General features: G+C 55.9%; 1 protein-coding gene across 4 annotated transcripts in view; it reads right to left on the bottom strand.

The window, feature by feature from the left end:
* STK11IP (serine/threonine kinase 11 interacting protein) overlaps positions 1-20,932 on the bottom strand; it is a 33,832-nt gene extending 12,900 nt beyond the window's left edge. The window contains exons 1-10 of one of the 4 annotated variants that reach the window (XM_067537650.1): positions 20,212-20,932; positions 17,777-17,840; positions 14,991-15,193; positions 8,307-8,381; positions 7,901-7,996; positions 4,058-4,165; positions 3,406-3,477; positions 1,988-2,117; positions 1,637-1,740; positions 707-796 (exon numbers count right to left, since the gene is read on the bottom strand). In XM_067537650.1, the coding sequence (XP_067393751.1) occupies positions 707-796; positions 1,637-1,740; positions 1,988-2,117; positions 3,406-3,477; positions 4,058-4,165; positions 7,901-7,996; positions 8,307-8,381; positions 14,991-15,193; positions 17,777-17,840 (942 nt within the window). In that variant the 5' untranslated portion in view covers positions 20,212-20,932. Of the gene's footprint in view, positions 1-706; positions 797-1,636; positions 1,741-1,987; positions 2,118-3,405; positions 3,478-4,057; positions 4,166-7,900; positions 7,997-8,306; positions 8,382-14,990; positions 15,194-17,776; positions 17,841-18,229; positions 18,429-18,473; positions 18,744-20,211 lie in introns of those variants that run through there. The other 3 variants (XM_067537652.1, XM_067537648.1, XM_067537651.1) reach the window with 3 other exon arrangements.
* Positions 20,933-21,785: the final 853 nt, after the last annotated feature.

Below are 21,785 nucleotides of genomic sequence, written 5' to 3'. Positions count from 1 at the left end.
CAAGTTGTGAAACAACTGGACAACTGCAGGGGATTCTGCAAACTGTGGGAAGGGACAGAGCCAAGCGAGGCGTAACAGTGAAGAGAGAATCACTGGCACGGTCACACACCCTGTAAAGGCTGTGGAAGGCATGCCTCCTCCTGAGCTCTAAAACCAGTCTGGGACCTTATGTAGCTCTCACCACCCGGCGAACAGATCTGCAGGAACACGACAGGGCAACACCTCCTGAGATGAAGTGACTTTTACAAGGTCACAAAGGAAATCTGTGTCAGAGCCAGGACCTGAACCCCCATCTCATCAGTCACAAGCCCAGCCTTCCTCCCTGAGTTCGAAGTGAGACCGGACAAGCACTGTAGCGTAGAGACTGGTCCTGCACTGGTGAGACATTGATTAGAGGGTATCAAAACCTTTCTAATGTCTGCAGTTCTCTTCTTCTGCCCAGCCCCAGCACTGCCAGACAGACAGACTGACCCTGCCTGGAAATGGTCTGTGGCAACAGCTATTAGCCAGCACAGTGAGGGCTCTAACCCCTGCTGGGAGGCGCTAAACTCCGATGGCCGGAAGGACGGCCCAACTGACACATCGCCCTGCTCTGTTCATGCTCTCTGAAGCACCTGCACCAGCCACTATCAGAAGGCAGGACACTGGGCTAGATGGGCCACTGGTCTGACGCGCGTGGCAGTTCTTATGCGGCTCCAATACTCACATTGACGGAAGCTGCCCTGGGAGACAAGTGTACAATGGTTGCAGATCGGTGGTTCTGGTGGAACCATAACGGGTTTCCCTCCAAGTGCAGCTGGGAGAGAGAGTAACAATGTGCGTCATTAACCATTTGCATTCCAGACTCCCACCAAGCCTGCTTGTGGCCATGGGACTGATGTGACCAGTCCCCCGCCACACACACCAAGGGCTAGCAGACAGAGCCACTTCCTTCCTAGGAAGGCGAGCAAGTGGCCCCTCCACGAACGGGCTAACCCTAGTCCTGCCACCTCTCAGTGGTCCTTTGGACCTGCTGTTTGAAGTCAAATACAGAATGAGATCAAAGTATCTCCAGGCCGTGTTCCTGAGTCCCCAAGAGTCACTGCGATCACCTATGCCTTGAAGTGTAGCTCTGCTCTGAAGAGAGACGGTAAAACTAGCCCTTAATGGCCCGGCTGTGCCCTGTGCGCATCAGAATCAGGGACTAGAGTTTAGCACTCCACGCTCCCCAGGGCAGTAGAGACTGCACAGCAGAGAGGGCAGCTGGAGTCTATTCCTGCTTGTGCATCAGAGCTCTCACATCCCGTTAGTGACACCTGTGCAAACCCTCTGGATCACAAGGGAGTGCACAGGCTTCACCAAGGGCAAGATTTGGCTGCATAACCAATTAGAGGCAACAGATGAATGAGAAGAAAAAAACCCAACTTGACCTGGAAATCAGGGCGAGGCTGCAGGGCTGGGAGTTATGGAAGACATCCCTGCTTGGCTACGAAGCTGGATTCATTGAGAAAGTGAACCTGGAGACCTTTCCAGAGAACCATTCCGGGGCCCCTCAACTTCCCTCACTGAAATCACAGTCTGCATTAAACTCTGAGGTGCCCCTGCACCGCAAGACCCTGGTGTCTCCCTCTGTCACCCCACCTGGCCCTTTGCTCACTTTTCTCATGCTGTGCAGCACGGACAGCGGTGCTAACTGGGCGTGTTCCAGCAGCAGGTTATAAGCTACGTCCAGGTGTTGCAGGTTCAGCAGCTGCTCCACCCCTGCAGACCGAAGCAAGAGAAGCCATCAATAAGCCAGGAACTCCAACACAAAGGAGCCCTTTCTCCCTGGGCACAGGATCAACACCAGCTGCAGTGCCTGACAGATCACCAGTTACTGCAGGCCCCATGCTCTCCCTCCTGAGGTGGGGGAGGAAAGAGGGTCAGAGGGACAGGCCCCAGGCTGCTCTCAGATCTGGGACTCAAGTGCCTCCAATGCTCCCCAAACCATCCCCCTTGCGGGACTCACCATTAATACTGTCAAGTTCATTGCTGCGCAAGATCAGAGTCACCAGCTTGGTCCGGCTGTAGAGTCCAAGGCGTGGCATCTTCGGCAGGAAGTTATAGGCCAGATTTAAGTACTCCAGCTCTGTCAGGGTCTGTGCAGAGAGAAGAGCCCTCAGATCCACTCGGTTCCTTCTCCACAGTCACAGGAGGTGGATCCCTACCTCAGACAGGCACCACGAGTCTATATTCCTACCAGGCCTCCCAAGTGCTTTACAGATCTGCGCCAGAACCAGCACCCAGAAGCCCTGGCTCACAGTTGCATGCGTAGAGCTTGTTATCCGTAATGGTAAAGAACAGTGGAACCCAAACACAAATCTTAAGGGCAGAAAGATCTTAAAGCCGACTGACAGGGTTTAGCTTGAAAGAGCAAATCAAAGTCAGGAGATTCAGTTACTTAATTCTAAGGTACACACTAATGATCATAAGGTCACGTGGATTTACCCTCACAAGTGCCCTGGGAGGCAGGGGCGCTGAATCCCCGGCTACAGACAGAACTGAGGCAGAGAGAGACTAAGTGACCTGCCCGGTGGGAAGTTTGTGGCAGAGCAGGAAACTGAGCCCCTAACCACTGGGCAACCCTTTCTCTCTATGCACACGCCTATCCAAGACACTGTGTTGTAAGTACCATTGTGTGGGAACATCTGGGGCAGCGCTCTGTCCACGCTCCAGCCACAGTCCCAGAGCAGTGAGATGTTTCTGCAGTTTGTATCTAGGGCAGGGTTTCCGACACACCCAGCACTCGTCTAACCCTGCTCCTACTGGAATCTGTCAAGTTTTAACAACCTCTCCCTGGGGAGCACAGCTAGTCAGCACGGACTGCTTTTGAAAATCCCACCCTCCGCTGTCATTGGATTTCACAGGTCACATCCCGAGACAATTCCCTCCTGACTTACTTTAGAGTGAACGGTTAAGTTCTGCAGAAGCCTACAGGGCCAGAGAGGCACTGGTCAGAGTATCAAAGTACTGGCTCAGTCTGACCCAAATGCGGCAGCTTCAGCACTTTCACACCACCGATCGCAAGCATCACACAGTGCACAGATGCGAGGGTAGTGGCTGAGCCCTCCTACATTGGAGCATGAAGGGGGTACATACAGAGAGGTCCCTAGTCTAGGAGAGTGGATGGGCTATGCTGGCTGTGGAAGGGCAGGGGGACCAGGACGTGGATGTTAGAACTGCACACACAGTTTCAAAGCTAATCATTACTGGTAAGCCTTTGACAGAAGTCATTCCTGCAATGGCAATGGCTCGGCGCACCCACACAAGTCTAGTCACTTGGGGGTAGAAAAGCAGCACTGTACGTCAGCACAGCACTGGAACGAGCCTGGTCCTGACCAACGAACACAGGGCTCCACCCCAGAACTTCCCCACTGAGATACTCGCCATTAAATGGTGCTCACAGTCCCGGACTCTGTTGTGACTCAAATCCAAGACCTTCAGGGCGTTCAGTAGTTGCTGAAAGAGAGGGGGGAGAAGGGGTTCTAGAGCAGGGGTGTCTAACCTTTTCATGTGGAGGGCCACACTGCAATTTTTTCTCCCGCACTCAGGGAGCTGGTGAGCAAATTTTGGATGGTGGGGGGGCGGGAGGGCTGCAGCTACTGCACCTGGCCAGCCAGCACAGGGCTGCTCCTGCACACCGGCCAGCTGGGGGGGGAGCGAGCAGCGTTGGTGCACCCGGCCGGCTGGCACGGGGCTGGAAGGGAGGGGTTGCTCCTCTGCTCTGGCCAGCCTTGGGGGGGGGCTGCTGCTGCTGCACCCAGCTGACTGGTGCAGAGCTTGGGGCACTAGGGCCAGAACCGTGCTGGCCCAGCAGGCCGACCGGACTCTGGCCTGCAGGCTGGATAACCCAGTTCTACAGCATCAGCTCCAAGACCGTTGACAAAAACAAACATTTGCACTACAGAATGGGAGGGACAGGCCTGCCACCCAGACTCCCCAGGGGCTCCCAGTGGGGCCCGGCAGCTTCACCAAGGGAACTTGGGATTGTGGCCATGACCAACACCCAGTGCTGGCCACAGTGACAGGGTCCCCTCACCAGCGATTCATCCAGGACGGTGATGGAGTTGTAGCTGAAGTTCACGGTCTGCAATTCCAGCCAGGGGAGTGCAGAGCTCAGGTCCCCTCCACATGCTGAGATGATCTCCTAGGAAGGCGGTAGTGCAGAGAGACTAGCAGCCAGTACTTGACACGCAAAGGGATGGGATAGTTACCAGCTGGGTGCCAGAGAGCAACTGGCCCAGTACAGGGCTGTCACACTGCATCTTACAGGCCATGCCCCTGCCACTCCTCAGCTGCACTGCATCAATCAGTCATCCCCACCCTGCAGAACGTCACGTGCTGCTGCCCAGGGTAAGTGGTGGGAACCCCATGGCTAGAAACTTCCAAGGAAGGGGACATGCTGTGGCCTGAGTCCACAGTTATGCGCACACTCACATGCTCTGATCAGTAATTCCTGGATTGGAGGCATGAAGATTAACCAAGACATTTACAAATCATCATAGACTATTAGCGTTGGACGGGACCTCAGGAGGACACCTAGTCCAACACCCTGCTCAAAGCAGGACCAACCCCAACTAAACCATTCCAGCCAGAGTTTGTCAAGCCACACCTTCAAAACCTTTAAGGATGGAGATTCCCCCACCCTCACCACCCTCCTAGGGAAAACATTTTACCTAATATCCAACCTAGACCTCCCCCACTGCTACTTGAGACCATTGCTCCTAGTTCTGTCATCTACTACCACTGAGAACAGCCTAGCTCCATCCTCCCTGGTGCAGTGAGAATAAGACCTGTCATAAGGCCTGTAAAACAGGCTAAGGCCTAAGTGGAAAAAGCCAAGAGAACAGGAGTATAAGTGGAAAAAACCAAGCTAGCTGAAACTGGCACAGGAAAGTGCTGATACTGCAAGTATATAGTAATATTTTGGCAATCTAAAATGCAAATTATGTGGCAGGTACAGGAGGCACTGAGATATCAAAGAACTAACTCCCTAAAATGACACTGATGAATAGAAATGACTAAAAGGTGATACATGGAGTTGTTTTGCCCAAATGAGCCAATTAACGGAAAAAGGTGGTATTAGACTACGTCAAGAGGTGGCAACTACCTACGTCAAAGGGGGCAGAACGAAATTGTATGTAACAATGTATAAAATAGGGTGTCAGAGGGAACAATGATGTCCGGTCTAAGGGATAACGGAAAGTCCCGCCGTTGGGCCGTGGCCATTGTAACACTGCCTATTCGAAACTGACACAGAGATACTCTGTAGGTCACTTCTTATTATGCCGCACGCAATAAACCTGGCCTGGGTGCCTTCGTTGCTCAGCTAATCCGTGGTTGTGTCGATTCATTCGATTGTGAAAGCCGTCTCGGTTACCTGCGCAGAGTTGGGACAGCATCTACACAGGGACACACACACGCAGCCTACACTGAAAAACATCGGTGGCCAACACACCGTACGCCACTTAGAACCCCCCTGTCAGGTAGTTAAAAGCTGCTATCAAATCCCCCCTCATTCTTCCCTTCTGCAGACTAAACAAGCCTAGTTCCCTCAGCCTCTCCTCATAAGTCTTGTGCTCCAGCCCCCTCTTCATTTTTGCTGCCCGCCGCTGGACTCTCTCCAACTTGTCCACATCCTTCCTGAAGTGGGGGGCCCAAAACTGGACACAATACTGCAAATGTGGCAGTATAACCAGTATCAAATAGAGGGGAATAATCACTTCCCTCCATCTGCTGGCAATGCTCCTACTAAGGCAGCCCAATATGCCGTTAGCCTTCTTGGCAATAAGGGCACACTGTTGACTTCTTGTCCATTGTAACCCCCAAGTCCTTTTCTGCAGAACTGCTGCCTAGCCTGTCGGTCCCCAGTCTGTAGCTGTGTGTGGGATTCTTCCGTCCAAGGTGCAGGACTCTGCACTTGTCCTTGTTGAACCTCATTAGATTTCTTTTGGCCCAGTCCTCCAATTTGTCTAGGTCACTCTGTATCCTATCTCTGCCTTCCAGGGTACCTACCACTGTCCCCAGCTTAGTGTCATCTGCAAACTTGCTGAGGGTGCAATCTACCCCATCCTCCAGATCATTAGTGAAGATGTTGAACAAAACCGGCCCCAGCACCGACCCCTGGGGCACTCCGCTTGTGACCAGCTGCCAACTAGACATGGAGCCGCTGATCAGTACCCGCTGAGCCTGATGATTTTATAGTCCATTCATCCAACCCATACTTCTGTAACTTGCTGATAAGAATACTGTGAGAGACCATATCAAAAGCTTTGCTAAAGTCAAGGTATATCACATCCACCACTTTCCCCACATCCACAGAACCAGTCACCTCTTTATAGAAAGCAATCGGGTTGGTCAGACATGACTTGCTCTTGGTGAATCCATGCTGCCTGTTCCTAATCAACTTCCTTTCCTCCAAGTGCTTCAAAATGGATTCCTTGAGCACCCACTCCATGATTTTTCCAGGGACTGAGGTAAGGCTGACTGGCTTCTTCTCTCTTTTGAAGACAGGCACTAGATTTGCCTTTTTCCAATCATCCAGGCCCTCCCCCCTCACCACGAGTTTTCAAAGATAATGGGCAATGGCTCTGCAATCATATCAGCCAACTCCCTCAGCACCCGTGGGTGCATTGCATCCGGCCCCATGGCCTTGGGCATGTCCAGCCTTTCTAAATAGTCCTGAACCTGTTCTTTCAGCTGCCCCTCTCCTCCCCATACTGTGTTGGCCAGTGCCATAATCTGAGAGCTTGTTTGTGAAGACAGGCAAAAAATAGCATTGAGTACTTCAGCTTTTTTTATATCATCTGTCCTAGGTTACCTCCCCCATTCAGTAAGGGACCTACACTTTCCCTGACCTTCTTCTTGCTAACATACCTGTAGAAACCCTTCGTTAGCCATCATGTCCTTGCTAGCTGCAACTCCAATTGTGCTTCGGCCTTCTTGATTTCCTGCATGCTTGAGCAGTATTTTTATCCTCCTCCCTGGTCACCTGACCAAGCTTCCACGTCTTGTGAGCTTCCGTTTGTGTGTAAGCTCACTGAAGACTTCTCTGTTAAGCCAAGCTGGGCACCTGCCATATATATGCCATTCTTTCTGCACACCGGGATGGTTTGTTCCTGCACCCTCCATAAGGTTTCTTCACATTACAGCCAGCTCTCTTGGACTCCTTTCCCCCTGAACTTGTTACAACTACAATGAAACTCTCCTCCAGCTGCCGTCCCTGCAGTATGCCCTGGAGTATGCCCATGCAATGAAGGTTCTGGCAGGCCAAGAAGCGTGAGTTTCTGAGTTGAGGACCCTGCAGAGAACTCCCAGCTGGCAGAGCTAGCTCGATCCAGGGGGCTACTAGTGAAGCACCTTCGCTTTAAGCATTGCATGAGGACAGAATTGTCGCCAGATTGTTAGCAAGACCACTCCAGCCTCTCCAGGTTAAAACTAGAGCCTCCATCACCAACCAACAGCCTGCAGATCGCAGGGCACTGGATCCAGGTGCTCCCTGCCTGCTGCGGTCAGAGTGTTCCTCAAGCGCAGCCTCACGCAGCATGAGGCGGGTTCAGGGTCACAGGCTGGGATGCCCTGAAAGACCCAGAAGAGAGGCACACTCTAGCCAAGCCTGGGTGAGAAGAGTATCCATGCCAGCCCATGTCACCTGGAACCCACAGAGTCAGAGGTTACAGCCTGCGTGATCTGACCACTCCTGACTATCAAAAGGCTGCACCCTAGGGTGAGTGTCAGCCGGCTTCCTGGGGGAGAAGAAACCCACAGAACAGTGACTGATGGAGACAGGCCCCTCCGCCCCACCCTGGGCCTGCAGGACCAAGCAAACCAAGTCTTGGTCCCAGGGAGCAGTTCCTGGCCCAGCCTCAGAGCCAGCACTCACCTCCAGCGTGCTGACACATTTGCAGCAAGTTAAGGCCTCCAGCTGGGAATAGATGAACCGCAGCCCCCGCAGACAGTGCAGAGGGACAGACTTCAGCTGTGGTGAGGAGAGACAGAGAGCGCCTGTAGGAGTGTCACAGACCAGAGCAGCCACATCCCTGTCCCCATCCCAGTGTCACAGGAGCTGCCCAGCTCCCAGCACTACAGGAGAGACCCATCAGCATGACAGCCAATATTCCCAGCCGCTGCCCCATTCCAGCGCTGGAGAGGCCAGACCTCACTCCTCTAGCGTGGGGGACATTTCACCCCAACTCTGAATAGCTGGGCAGTCAGCCACGGAGTGACCACTCCCAGAAATGCACATGGCTGGGGATCCCGGCGCAGCCAGTCCCCCCAGCAGTACTCACCTCCAGTCGCCGGAGAGACTTGAAGGGGTAGATCTTCACAGTGGATTGCAGGTTACAGCTTGGAACGTGAACAAGCTGGAGGGGGTGGGAAGGGAAGAGAGTCATTCACAAGTATCCAGAAACCACTGTCCTCTGGTTCTGGATTGAGGAGGAAGCAGTCTCCCCTCATTGCCCTCCTGCAGTGTGCCCCTCCCCTCTGCCCAACCAACAGACAGTTTTATTGATGGTACGGGAAAGAACAAAACCAAACTAAAACCAAAGAGCCCGAGGAGGCTGACAAAGCGCAATGGCGCCCCTGTGCGGTTCCCTCAGTCAGATTCCCTCACACAGAAGGTAATCAAAGAAGAAACAGCCTGAGCTAGCGTGTTCATCAATCTACACCAGAGCAGAGCCCCCTCCCGATGCAGCTAGGCCAGTCTCCCCCCACCCCGCATCAGAGGAAACACTGCATGGAACCCCGCGCTCTGCTGCTGGAGGTGCAACCCCAGCGAATGGCCCAGACCATCTGTTCCCAAATGCAGCACTGCTTGCACAAGGCACACCCTAAAACCGGTGTTAGGAAAGCATACTGTTCTCCCGCCCAACTGTACAGCAGTGCGGCTGTACCAGCATCATCGGAAGTGGGAGTGCTGGTGTAGACAAAGCTCTGGCAGTTGGACTCATTTTCCATTTAGCCTTTCCTTTTAGTGGGTTTGACTTAGGCCCGTCTAGCCCTAAAACTCTGGTCTACCTAGCTAGATCACTCAGGGCTGCGACACATTTGGCACCTTGTGAGATGCAATTAGGCTGTCCTAACCCCCTGTGTAGACACAGAAGTGGATTACTGACGATCTGCCAAAAACCCCTTATGTCAACGCAGGAAGTGCGCTGTAACTGTGCCACTGGAGCAGAGAGACCCCTAAGAACATATCCAGTGACAGGAGCCACAGCAGCTCTCGCCAGTGGAACGTCGAGCCTGCCGGAAAGGGGAGTGTTGTGCATTTCCCCAGTGCAGCTATGGGCTGATGAAATCACATGCTAAGATTCTGTAAGACAGACGGGGCCTCCCAAGGCTTCTCCTGGTGCTGTGGACAGGCCTCAGAATCACCAGCAGCCCTGACAGAAAGCGGCTCCCTTTTTTCTGCCTCCTTCGTCCCTCTGTATTTCATGGCTGCACTGTGTCACTCGCTTTCTCCCTGCAGTCAAATTTACTTTTATTGAAGCACGTTAACGAACCACAGGATGAGACTAAGAGCAGGGGCCAGGACATCCAGAGGTCACACGACATTTATCCAGCCATGGCACTGCACAGACTAATCGACGGTTAGCCAGCATTATGAATTCTGCTAGGCTGCATGTGGAACAAGTGCACAATCGGAGATCCTGCTTCTCGCTAGCAGTCCTGACAGCCTGAGTCTTTCTCATCCAAGAGAGACTCACCCAGTGTGGAGCAGACAACTCCAGACCCCATCGCCGCTACAGACTGGACCAGTGCTGCCAAAAGGAGCTGTAAGGCAGCTGTGAGGTTGCACAGCAAGAGTATCTGCGTAAGGGGGCCGGCACACACATCAGCATTTCGAAGAGCTTGTTTCAGGCACTGCCTTTGATCTGTGAGCTGATAATTTAATAACCCCCCTTTGTACAGCTTTCTCCAGCAGGTCACTTCGTGCACCGTAACACCTGAAAGCGTCCTTCCTTTCAGGGCTGGTTACCAATAGCGCCCACTGATTATGTTAACGTAAGCATACAGTGTAGCACCTTTGGGATTGAGTTGTCCTTCCTACCCTACTCCCTTGCGCCTGTGTTTCCCATGGAGTCTGGCCATCATTCTGATCTCCTGCCTCAGGATCCCATTGTTTTAACAACACCCAGCTCTTCCCTCCCAGAGCCAAGCAATTCAAAGTCAAGTCACATTCCAACACGACACATCTGAACCCTGCTCTTGCTGAAAGGGGTAGTAGTGAGACAAGCATTCCAGGTCTCACTCCTGGCAGACTACCGAGCTAGGTCGGCACAAGGTGACTTGCATCAACCCATCTGTGGGTGCGTCTCTACATTCAAATGTGTCTCCAGCCCTGTTCGGGTGATGCAGTAAAGCCATTGCCCCAAACAGCATCAAGCCTGTTCGATCTACTAAGGCCAACACCATGCAAGTGTAGACGCTGTGTGACCTACATCGCCCTAACAGTCCTCCAGTGGCTGTCCCACAACGCACCATTCCTGGCAGCAGTGATTGCTCCGGGCACAAATGTGAACTCCACTTCCTGAGACCATTGTGGCTGGAAACCCTCCCCTTGAACACCCCACTTTTTTAAAATGCTTTTTCCTATTTGCCCAGCTTGGTGAGCACACCTAGCAGCTCCCTTGTTGTGTGCAACAGCCCAACAGGTCAGGGTAGCTCCACAGGCTAGACTCGCTCCTGCCTGAAGCAGACAGGAGGTATCGGGTCTCCTAGGCCTTCCTGTGGGGAGAAGAGGCTGCGCAAGCACAACTACCGACCGACCCCGGTAACACGGAGGCCTGAGACGAAGGCCATGGGACGCAGGCAAAGGGGTATGACAGGGATTGGCGGTGGTGCCATGTGAAAGCGATGGAACTGCAGGAGGCACACCACAGGGCCAGGGAGGCCAACAGCCCATCTGATGCTGAGCTGCAGGCCTGCCATGTCTACATTGAGACCCAATAGCACCCCACAGATCACCGTGGCCATCTCAGAGGAGACAGACCCTGCCCTGAACAGTGAGGAGACAGGTGACCAGGGTGGGGGGTGTCAAGCCATGCAGCAAGCCAGACCTACTTAAGCCTTCACCTGAAACCAGCTAGTCTCACCTGCCAAGCATGGATGAGCCCAAGGGAGCAGAAAGGAGCTCGGGGTCTGCGTGCATTTTCCCTCACAAGGTTTTAAATTTAACAATTGTGCCTGGCCTATCCCCAAATGAAAATACAGGCAACGACTTTTCATCATGTGACTCGCATGAGAAGTGGTAGTAGTACAGCAGACAGAGGCAGAACTGGCCTCTGTCTCTCAGTCCTGCATTTCACTGGAGTAGGCAGGAGTGGCGTACTGAGCAACGTGTTGATGTACATTCACTTTCATGGAGATTCACTGTGATCTTCTCCCAAAGGTGTCTACGGCTGGCAGCCTTATTTTTTCCTCCTCAGTAGGACACTTTTCCATGCCACTCCGTACGGACTTTGGCAGAGATCACTGCAGTAAACAGACTTCAGGACACCAGCAGCAGCTGGGCCAGGTCTTGTTACCCTCCCCACCGCCTGTGGAAAACTGTGCCAACATTCAATACCATTGCCCTGTATACTCGTACCCATGGCAATAGGGACCGAAACTGTATTTCATACGATCAAATCTTAATGCCTTCCTCCTTCCCCTGGCCCCACCCTCGGCAGGCCATGCTCACCATGGCTGGGGCAGGAGAGCAGCACTACACAGCAGACTCCAGACATGAAGTGTCAGCAAGCATCTCTTGTTAAAGAAGTGGTAATAAGGGAAGGGAGTTTTCAAATTCTCTTTCCCTTTCTGTTCTGGCTGTACATCCAATGATCTGTCTGTCTCATCTGTAGCTGCAGCCACAATGGGCATTCCCTCCTCCCTGTAGAACACCTGACCCCGATGAGGATGAGAAAGAAGAGGACTAGGGAGAATATATTCGGTGAGATCCTGCAAGCCAGCATTGCATCGGACCGCATATATGGCAGATAACATGCAGGGGAACAGGAGAAAACGGAGACAGACGCAGGAATCAGAGCTCGAAAAGGAGAGGGCGCTGCACCCAGACATAATGGAGCTTCTTAGGTGATGAACAAATGCTGCAGGCTCTGGATGACCCATCTGTCCTACAATCACAAACTCAAAGGACTGCAAAGCGTGTTGAGAACGCCACGGTAGCAGCCTCCTTCCCTCCAACATATCATGTGGCATGATGGGCACGTCCTATGCCTACCACTCCATGCCGGGGGGCCAGTAAGGGAAAATCAGAGCTTCACATACATCAGCCGTGTGTCTCACAGGTCAGTGAGAGTTTAGTCAAAATGGACGATATTTGTGCACAAAATGGACAGAAGTGTTTGCTGCTTCAGTTCTGTTAATTTAGGTTCAACGTTTGTATTGTCTTGTTTGCAGGTGTTGCACCGTTTATTGAGTGACAAATTTCTATTTTGGGGGGAAATAAATTCACCTTTATTAGTTCACAATACATACCGCAGAACACAGCGCTGCTCAAAGCATCCACCACTTGCAAGTATACAGTAGCGCAGAACTCATCGGTTCAAGACACCCAGCCACGTGTAAGTGTACAGCAAGCATTGCATAGCTCAAAGGTTCAGCAGAAGAGTGTAATACTTACACATTTACACCACGCACCACACAGTTCTGAAGAGCCATAAACCTTCAGCGCCAGAGCAGTGTCAGGCACACAGCACTATCATTAGCACTGCTCTTCCAAAGCCTCTTTCAACCACATAGCTCCACAATAAGCGATTGTAATGGCCATGGTGTCTGGCTCTTCAAACGCTCCACTTCCATCCTGCTGGCAAGCTTTTAAATGTACTGCTCCACCACAATTCAGGAAGCCCATTGCTGCAAATCTATGCACTGTGCCTTGCACATTGCCAAGAGCCGGTCCTGCACAGCAGGAGATTAATGGCCCTACACACTTGCATGACAACAACCCCCACTGTGGATCTTCCCATTCCAAAATGATTTCCCCACTGACTGGCACTGCAAGCCTCCAGACAGTGATGGCCAGTGCAGCCCTCGCTGGAGAGCTGGCGGAGCTTAGCACACAGATCTAGGAATGTGACCTTTCAGGCCCAGAAGTACTACAGCCACAGCTTGCCATCCCAAACCTGCATTATGATGCAAACCCACCAGCCAATGCTCAATTCTTGGGCCCAGAAGCAGCACTCCACCATCTGCAGCTGTTCTGTGAATGCCTCTAACAACCCTGAATTGGTTTTTTTGCTCTCTCTCTTAACAATCTGTCCTCGAAGAAATCGTCACATCCCTTGTTACAAACCCGCAGGAAGAACTGCCAACACCAGAGGATCATTTATCCTGTATCTGCATGAGAACAGTGCAGAGCAGTGCGAGACCCATGCTTCTGTCAGAGATAGCAGACACCAAGAAGTGCCACATGGGTTTTATAAATTTTTTTTTTTTAAAAAGCATGAAAATTATTGCATAGCATTATCAGATGGAGAAAATTGCATGGTGGGAACATGACCCCTAACTCCTAGAGATTCCTTGAGAGACTTATTTCTACCCCACAACACAATGCAAACATTTTTCCAAAAGGCATGGTGCTGTATGGTGGCACACAGAGCAATAGCATATCTACCGACGTCACACTGCGCTTTGCAACTCAAGAGCTCCTGGCGAGCATGCACAGCACCAGCATAAGCAGCCAAGCATGCGTGCGCACAAGCAATATACGAACTTAGCAGCTGTATGCCAACATCAGTTATGGTGACCAGAGTTGGTGGTGTAGACATGGCCTTACAGCTTAGGTTACGTCTACACTAAATGTCTGGCAGCGTAGGAACCATGAACATTAGCTACGCTGACTGAAGCACTCTTGGCACAGCAGTGTCCACACTGAGGGTTTTGTGGGCATAGCTATGTCAGGCGAGGGGTTTTCAATACTCCTGACTGACTCAGCTATGCCAGTATAAGGTTTAAGTGTAGACCAAGCCTTCAAGCAGACGTCATTTCCACCCTGGAGCTCCCGGGCGGTTTCATTTATTAATAATGGTCATCTTCAATAAGCTGTCAAGGTCCTATTCCAGCTAACACCATCTCTGCTCCTTTCCCTGTCTAGCCTGCCCTTCTTACACTTGATGCAAGAACATTCTCCTCTACTTATTTGAAAGACCATCTGAAACTCTCACCTTTGCCTTCATCTCTGTTATTGGTCTTCTTACCAATGGTTTAGTTGGGGCTGGTCCTGCTTTGAGCAGGGGGTTGGACTAGATGACCTCCTGAGGTCCTGTCCAACCCTCATCTTCTAGGATTCCCTCCGTGTTCAAACGTAATTGTAATTGGATCGTAACACATCCAGAGCATTTCTAGCTCTTCTCAGTCCCACTACAATAAAACTAAGAGCTATTGGTCTAGCAGAATCAGTGGGAACCTGAGTAACTAGTAGTCGACATGCACCCTTGCTAAAACAACAGATATAATCTCTGCTAACTTGTCTGCCCATTTCCCAAGCCTACACCCTCAGACTTACAAAGCTTGACCCAGACAAGTAGCTCATCCATACCCCAGTCTCCACCAGACACCAAATAACATGTTCAAACACATTTTATGATTTACCCTTTCGTCTATTCACTACAATGCCACCCAACCAGGGTCAGCATTTGATATTCCTCTCAGCTGTCCTGTTTTCAATTCTGTCTCCAAAAGGCTTTGCAATTTGCTGGGAAAGATGCTATACAAAATAAACACAGGTCATTACCCAAACACTATAGTTCCACACTGTCCCACAATGCTGTCAGTGCCTCAGCTAGAAAGAGGCACATACTCTGATATGCCTGCAACACAGGGTTAATTATACGCAGCTCAAATGAAGCCATCCTGGGACGGGGATACAGAGAAATCTGCTCTAGCAGTCCTGGCAGATCTGCTAAGCTTACCATAATCGCTCTTCGCCACAAAAATCAACCACAGTGCACCTTTTCAGTACAAACCTTCAGGGAGAGAGTCTTCTGCAAGATGTCAAACAGGAACTGGGCCTGGAGAATGGCAGATGTGTCAGCTGGGTGTGACGGAAGTGCAATGAAACCATGATTCTGGTTTCGGGACACCAGATGCTGCTCAAAGACCTGAGTCAGGTGCTGCAGAGTGGAGGTGAGCAAGGTGAGGGTGCTAGTGCCATCTAGAACCAAGTCTCCTGTGAGAGAGATCAGACCATTAACACACTCAGTATATCTGCAGTTCCATCTGAACTCACCTCACCACTTCCCAGGGTGTGATGGCAGGCTAGGAAGTTGGACCTTTCTCCCACGGTCATGAGGCTGTAATCAAGCACCGGTCCATTTGCCTGACATCACACCATTAAATCACTTTCTCATTTTCACAATCCCATTTTAAACAATAAACAAGGCCTGCATACAATGTTCAGGCTGTACAGTAAAGTCACAATGTTTAGAAATGTGTGAACAATGCAGGAGGAAAAGGTTAAGAGAAGCATTTACTCTGCTGCGCTGCAGTTTGAGGTTACAGTTTGGGCACAGCTCAGGCTCTGAAGCCCCTTCCCCTCCCTAGCACTAGCTGAAGCCCTGCTAGCCAGAGTCTGCTGACTTGGCTGGGAAACTTGCATAAGAACAGACATGCTGGGTCAGACCAATGGCCCAGCCAGCCCAGTGTCCGGTCTGACACTGGCCAAAGCCAGGTGCTTCTGAGGGAATGAACAGAACAAGCAACCGCTGAGTGACCCATCCCCTTGTCCACTCCCAGCTTCTAGCAATCTGAGGCTAGGGACGCCCAGAGCATGAGGTTGCATCCACGACCATCCTGGCTAATAGCCACTGATGGACCTTATCCTCCACGAACCTATCTAATTCTTTTCTGAACCCCGTTATATTTTTGGCCTTCACAACACCCCCTGGCAACAAGTTCCACAGGTTGACTGTGCATTGTGTGAAGAAGTGAAGATCCTTTTGTTTGTTTTAAATCTGCTGCTTATTAATTTAATTGGGTGACCCCTGTTTTTGTGTTATGTGAAGGAGTGAAAAACACTTCCTTATTCACTTCACATCAGTCACAATTTTATAGATTTCAATCATATCCCCTCTTCGTTGTCTCTTTTCCAAGCTGAAATGTCCCAGTCTTTTTAATCTCTTCTCATATGGAAGCTGTTTCATATCTATCATTTGTGTTGCCCTTTCCTGTACCTTTTCCATTTATAATGTGTCTTTTTTTTTTTTTTTTTTTTTTGAGATGGGGTGACCAGAACTGCACACACTATTCAAGGTGTGGGCATACCATGGATTTATAATGTGGAATTATGATATATATAACATATAATGGATATACAGGCAGGCCTGCCAATGGGGGAGGGGCTGTGTATGGAGAGGGGCAAGAGGAGCAATTGACCAGGGGCCTGGCGATTTAAAGGGGCCTCGATGGATAGGAGGATAAATAGTACCCTCTTCTCCTCCACACACACCCCTCCCCCAAGGGCCGCATCACTCACGCTCTCTGCCCCTCCTCTGAGCTGAGATTATTTATTATGCACCATGCAGGTTCCGGGGTGGCTGAGGCAATGGTATCTGTTACTTAGCTTCCTGGGTTGATCAGTAATCTCCTGTGGAGTCCAAGGGACCAGGGAAGCTGAGTAGCAGATTCCGCCTCTTCAGCTGCATAGCACATAATATACAAGTAAAAACTTCCGGCGGAAGCCCACTCAGATCGGGTGGGGTGGGGGGAAGAGGACGGCATAGACTGTTCTGCCCTGGGGCCCGGAATTGCTGTCGGCGGTCCTGGATGCAGGCTGCACTATCAAAATCTTGCGGTATGCCCAACTCACCAAAGGAGAAAGGAAACAGAGAGGCCAAAGGAAATGCTTCAAAAATACCTCAAGACAAACATCAAGAGATGTGGCATTGACATCACACATCTGGAGACAGTAGCCCAAGACAGGGCTAACTGGCAAAGACTTGTCAGAGAAGGAACGACCCATTTTTGAGGAACATTGCCTTGCCCTGGTCACAGAAACATGCCAGAAAAGGAAGGACAGACAACTACCATGGCACAACCCTGCCTTCCAACAGCACTGGCAACGCCAGCCAATGGTGCCAACGAGTCTGCAGCTCAAGGATCAGACTCTTAGTCACCAAAGAACCCATATAAAATAGAACCTGTGAAAAAGATCATCCTCGACTCGAGGGATCGACGATGACCAAAACCTTATAGATGTTGCACACAGATATGGCTCAGGAGAAGACAGACATTCTGTGGTTCCTAGTGTCTCTGTGGTGGGCCCGGCATAGTTCTGGGTAAAGGGGCATTAGGAAAGGACCTGTCCTAGCTGGGCCCCCATCTGCCGCCCCCCAAGCAATTGGTGCAGTGCTTGCTGAGGCTACTCGAGCTTCAGTTAGACTTGGTGTTGTTCTTCCCCTCATCATTGCCAAGGTCTGCTTGGGAAACTTGTCCACGTGATATGGTGCCCAAGACGGACACCCGTGTCACTGCGTACAGATGAGCAGAGCCCATCACAGAACAGCAGCCAGGCTGAGCTCTGGAGACTGTCCCATAGCTCTGCACTGGGAAGCCAAAGACTCCTAAGTCATCCGCCCCCCAGACAATCCCACAGCCAGATGTCAACCTGATCACAACATAGAGAAGTGAGAACGGTCTTCCCTTTTCTAACCCCCCTCCCAGCACGTCCGCCCGCACACTCTCCTCCAGACCTGATCCCAGGGCTCATCAGGCAGGTCTGAAAACAGGAGGGTGAGATCCAGCAAGGCCTCACCCGTTTCCTGGAGAAGCCGGGCTAAGCTCTGGACCAGCATCTCTCGTGGTGCGGCAGACGCCATCTGTAAAGGTGACAAAGATCGTTTTCACGGGACACAAGACCCAGCAGCCCCGCCCCGCCCCGCCCCGCCCCAAGCCCTTTGCTCAGAACAGAGGCAGCCTGAGCGAATCGCAGCGCGCTGCCCGCGGGGGCTCGGAGCTGGGGCGCAGACCTCAGCCACGGCTGCACTAGTGCCGGGCGTGCCAGGAGCCCCCCGGGCGTGCCAGGCTCCGCTGCGGGCAAACGGACTGCGAGGACACCGGGGGAGGCCCCACGGCCCCAGTCACCGCTCCCCGAGCTAAGGGGCCACCGGCGACGAGCGGCTCGTGGGTCCCGGAGCTGCGGCCCGGCCCGGCCCGGCCCGGCAGCACGGGCGGAGCTCTCCGGCGTGTCGCCAGCGGCGGTCCCCACCTGCCCGGCCGGGCAGCGCCCGCAGGCTTCCCCGGGCCGACACCCGTCCTGCCGGGCTGCGGCACGCGCCGTCCCGGGCTCACGCCCCAGCCGGGGCCGCTGCCCTGAGCCCGGGGCCTCGAGCTTCCGTCCCCGCAAGGGCGGCGCCGGGCCCGGCCAGAGACCCTGGCCCCAGGCTCGGCCTCACTCCCTTCCGCGTTACCATAGAGTCCGGACAGAGCGGCTCCACGCCCCTCCGCGTTACCATAGAGTCCGGACAGAGCGGCTCCGCTCATTATCCGCGACAAGTCCACCCGCCTCGGCAGAGCGCCTCCGCTCACTTCCGCGTTACCAGAGAGTCCACGAGCCCCGAGCAGACAGAGCGGCTCCGAGTCCGCTCACTTCCGCGTTACCACAGAGAGTCCACGGGGTTCTCTGCTCTGGGCAGAGCGCCTACGCCGGGCGCCCTTCACTTCCGCATTACCATAGAGTCGGCCTGAGAGTCACCCTCCAGGCAAGAGGACTAGAGCCCGGGGGTGGCTCCCGCACGGCCCCCGCTGCCGGCCCCCAACACACGAGAGCCTCCGGAAAGAGCCAACCCCCGGCCCGGGGGCCCCCCGCCCCCCATCCGCCCCCCCCCCGCGAGTACCCCTCCCCCTCCACAGACCCCCGCCCCCCTCTCGCCCCGGGATCCCCCCAACCCCCGGGCAGGGTCCCCGCCCCCGCCCCACCATCCCCCCCCCCCCGCGAGTACCCCTCCCCCTCCACAGACCTCCGCCCCCCCTCCCGCCGGCCCCCCCCACACCCCCGGGGCAGGGTCCCCGCCCCCCATCCTCCCCCCCCCCCTCCCCCTCCACAGACCTCCGCCCCCCCCCCCCGGGGCAGGGTCCCCGCCCCCCCACCGCCCCCCCCCCCCCCGCGAGTACCCCTCCCCCTCCACAGACCCCCGCCCCCGGATCCCCCCTCCCCGGCCCGGAGCGCTCCTCCCCCTACAGCCGCAGCGCCGGTGGGGAGCCCCGCGCCCGCTCACTCCCGCAGCGCCCCGCTCGCTGGCACCGGCCGAGGCAGACGGGCGCGGAGGCGGAGGGGACCGAACCGCACCAGACCGCGCCGCGCCCAGCCCAGCCCCGCACCGCACCGCACCGCCGGAGGATGCTCCGCGCCCGCCGCGCCACGCGCCAAGTGAGTGCGGCTCCGTCCCGCGCGACGAAAGGCCCCGCGGCCAGACAGTGACACCCGCCCCCCCCCGGGGATGTCCTGCGCGGGCCGGGCCGGGCCGAGCCGGGGACGCGGGCAGCGGCGGGCCCCTGCAGCGGGTGCGGGGACAGCAGCGCCCGGCCCGGCCCGCAGCTGGGCTCGCCCTGGCGGGTGAGGTGAGCCCGGCCCCGCAGTCCGACCGGACCGGGGATGGGCGGGGCGGGAGGCAGGTAAGCCGCCGGCTCGGTGCCCCCTAGCCGAGAGGCGGGCCGGGCCGGGCCGGGCCGGGCCGAGGCCGGCGTTGCCCGCGGCGGGGTTCACACGCCGGCCCGCTCGGCCCGAGGCTGCCTTCCCCTCCGCTAACCGGCGTCACGCCGCTTCCCGCACACGAGTCCGGCCCGGCCCCGGCTCGGGTCGCCGGCGGCCCCGCGCTGGCGGGGGAGGGGAGGGGAGGTGGCCCCCGGCCCGCCTGGCCCGTGCTAGGCTGGGGCCCGCTGCGTCCCCCCCGATCACGGCGCGGGCAGGTAGCATGCACCCGGCGGGGCAGACGCTGCTGGTTGCGCTGGTGCCGCCAGCCCAGCGCCTTGCGCTCGCCGGGCGGGGGGCGAGTCAGCCCGGGCCCCGGGAGGAGCAGGCTCCCCTCGCCCCACAGCTCCTGCCGCGGAGAGGGCTTCAGTGCTGGAGGTAAGGGGAGGGAAGCCCCGGGCAACGGAGACAGACGCTGGACTAGCTCCCCCGGGCCGGGAGGGAGCCGGGGGACGGAGCCCGGCGTAGGCAGCTGAGCCGGCCGGCGGCTCCCGGCCTACCTGTGGCGGCGGCTCCCGACCGGGCCGAGCCGAGCCGAGGACGTGCTGGAGGGAGGGAGCGAGCGCAGCCGAGCGACCCTGGCTGGCAGATAAGACTGGGGGCGGGCGGCCCCCTCCGCCCTTTATATCGCCCGAGGGCGGCCGGCGGTCGTGGCTCAGTGGGCGCTCAGGTGAGATCCGGTCCGGCCGCGCTCGGGTGGGGCCTGGCTCGGCTCGGCTCGGCTCAGGGCAGCCTAAGGCTGGGGACGCAGCCTGGGCTAGTGGGTTGTCAAACCCCAAATCCCGGGCACCCGCCGCATCTGCTGCCAAGGGCTGAGCTGTGCCCGGCCCTAGCCCGGCCTGCGGAGGGGTCGGAGCCGGAGCCGGGGCCGGGGCCCCCAGCTCTTGCCCTTGGGTTTACTTGGGAAGGAGATCGCCTGCTTAGAACACGAGCAAAGCTCAGCAGCGACAAGAGACATCCCCGCCCAGCCCCGCCGCTGGTGTCCTGCCCCTGCAAACATTAGCTAATGACTCCGGCCCTCCCCTGCCCAGGGGCTCGCGAGCCTCATTTGATGAGAAGGGAAACTGAGGCAGAGGTGAGCTGCCCCAGCGAGGGCCCGCAGCGGCCGGGATCTGCTCACGCCCAGCCTTTGCTGTCCAGACGCAGCGTGCCGGCCCACCGGGACTGACTCGGCTCGCTCCCTGACTCCGATGAAGCCGGGGGCAGGGCCGTGGGCTGCCGGCGCAGGCTGGGCGCTGGATGAAGCGGAGAGTGAAGGGCGGGGGGCGGTATCTAGATCTGTGCTGAGCTGCGCACCTGGCGGGCGGGCTGCAGGGGTCCGGCGGGGGGGGGGGGGCACACCCCGGAACGGGTGCGCGGGGCTGCCGTGCGCGGGAGCGGGGGGAGATCCGCAGCGTGTCTCCGCGGAGCTGCAGCTCGCCGGGGTGGGTGTGAGAAGCGCAGCGCAGCGCAGCGCAGGTGTGGCGGCGGCGGCGCGCAGCGCAGGGTAGCGCGGCCGGGCGCGGAGCTTTGGTCCCCGCTCTGCGCGGCGCCGGGCTGGCTGCTGGGGCCGCGGGTGGGTGGCCGCGCGCTGGTCTCCGGGCCGCCGCCTCTGACTGTGCCTGGGGCCGGCCCGGCCCGGCTCGGCGCTCGCTGCCGGCGGCGCGCGGGGTTTTATTTCCAGCCGGAGCAGCAGCCGCAGCCGCCCGGGTGCGGAGCTGTGCGGCGCGGCTCCTGAGCGATCCCCAGGCGGGCGGCAGAGGCTGCGTGGCCGCAGGAGGAGCAGGACGCTGCTGCTCCGCGGAGGCGGTGGAGGGGGCAGGGTCTGCCCCAGCCCCCCTGCCTGGCCCCTGGCCCTAACGGGGACATGGCCACGGCCACTTGTTGAGCGATGCCCGGCGGGCGGGAGTTCCTGGGCAGCGGCGTGTGTCCGGGGACCCCTGGATGGAGGCGAGCGGCTCTCCTCCTCCGCAGCTGCCAGGTACAGCACGGTACGGCACGGTGCAAGCTCCCCCGCCAGCGTCGCACTTGCTGGGCAGCTCCATGCCGGTGACACTGACGCAGAGGCATGGCCAGGAGCCTGTCTGGAGTTGGA

The sequence above is a fragment of the Emydura macquarii genome, unplaced genomic scaffold (genome assembly GCF_026122565.2).
Source record: "Emydura macquarii macquarii isolate MOO-44397 ecotype Brisbane River unplaced genomic scaffold, CSIRO-AGI_Emac_v2 contig_446, whole genome shotgun sequence".
In the NCBI taxonomy this organism is placed as follows: Eukaryota; Metazoa; Chordata; order Testudines; family Chelidae; genus Emydura; species Emydura macquarii.
Note: the sequence above shows the minus strand (reverse complement) of the source record. Positions and strands in the feature narration are given on the sequence as shown.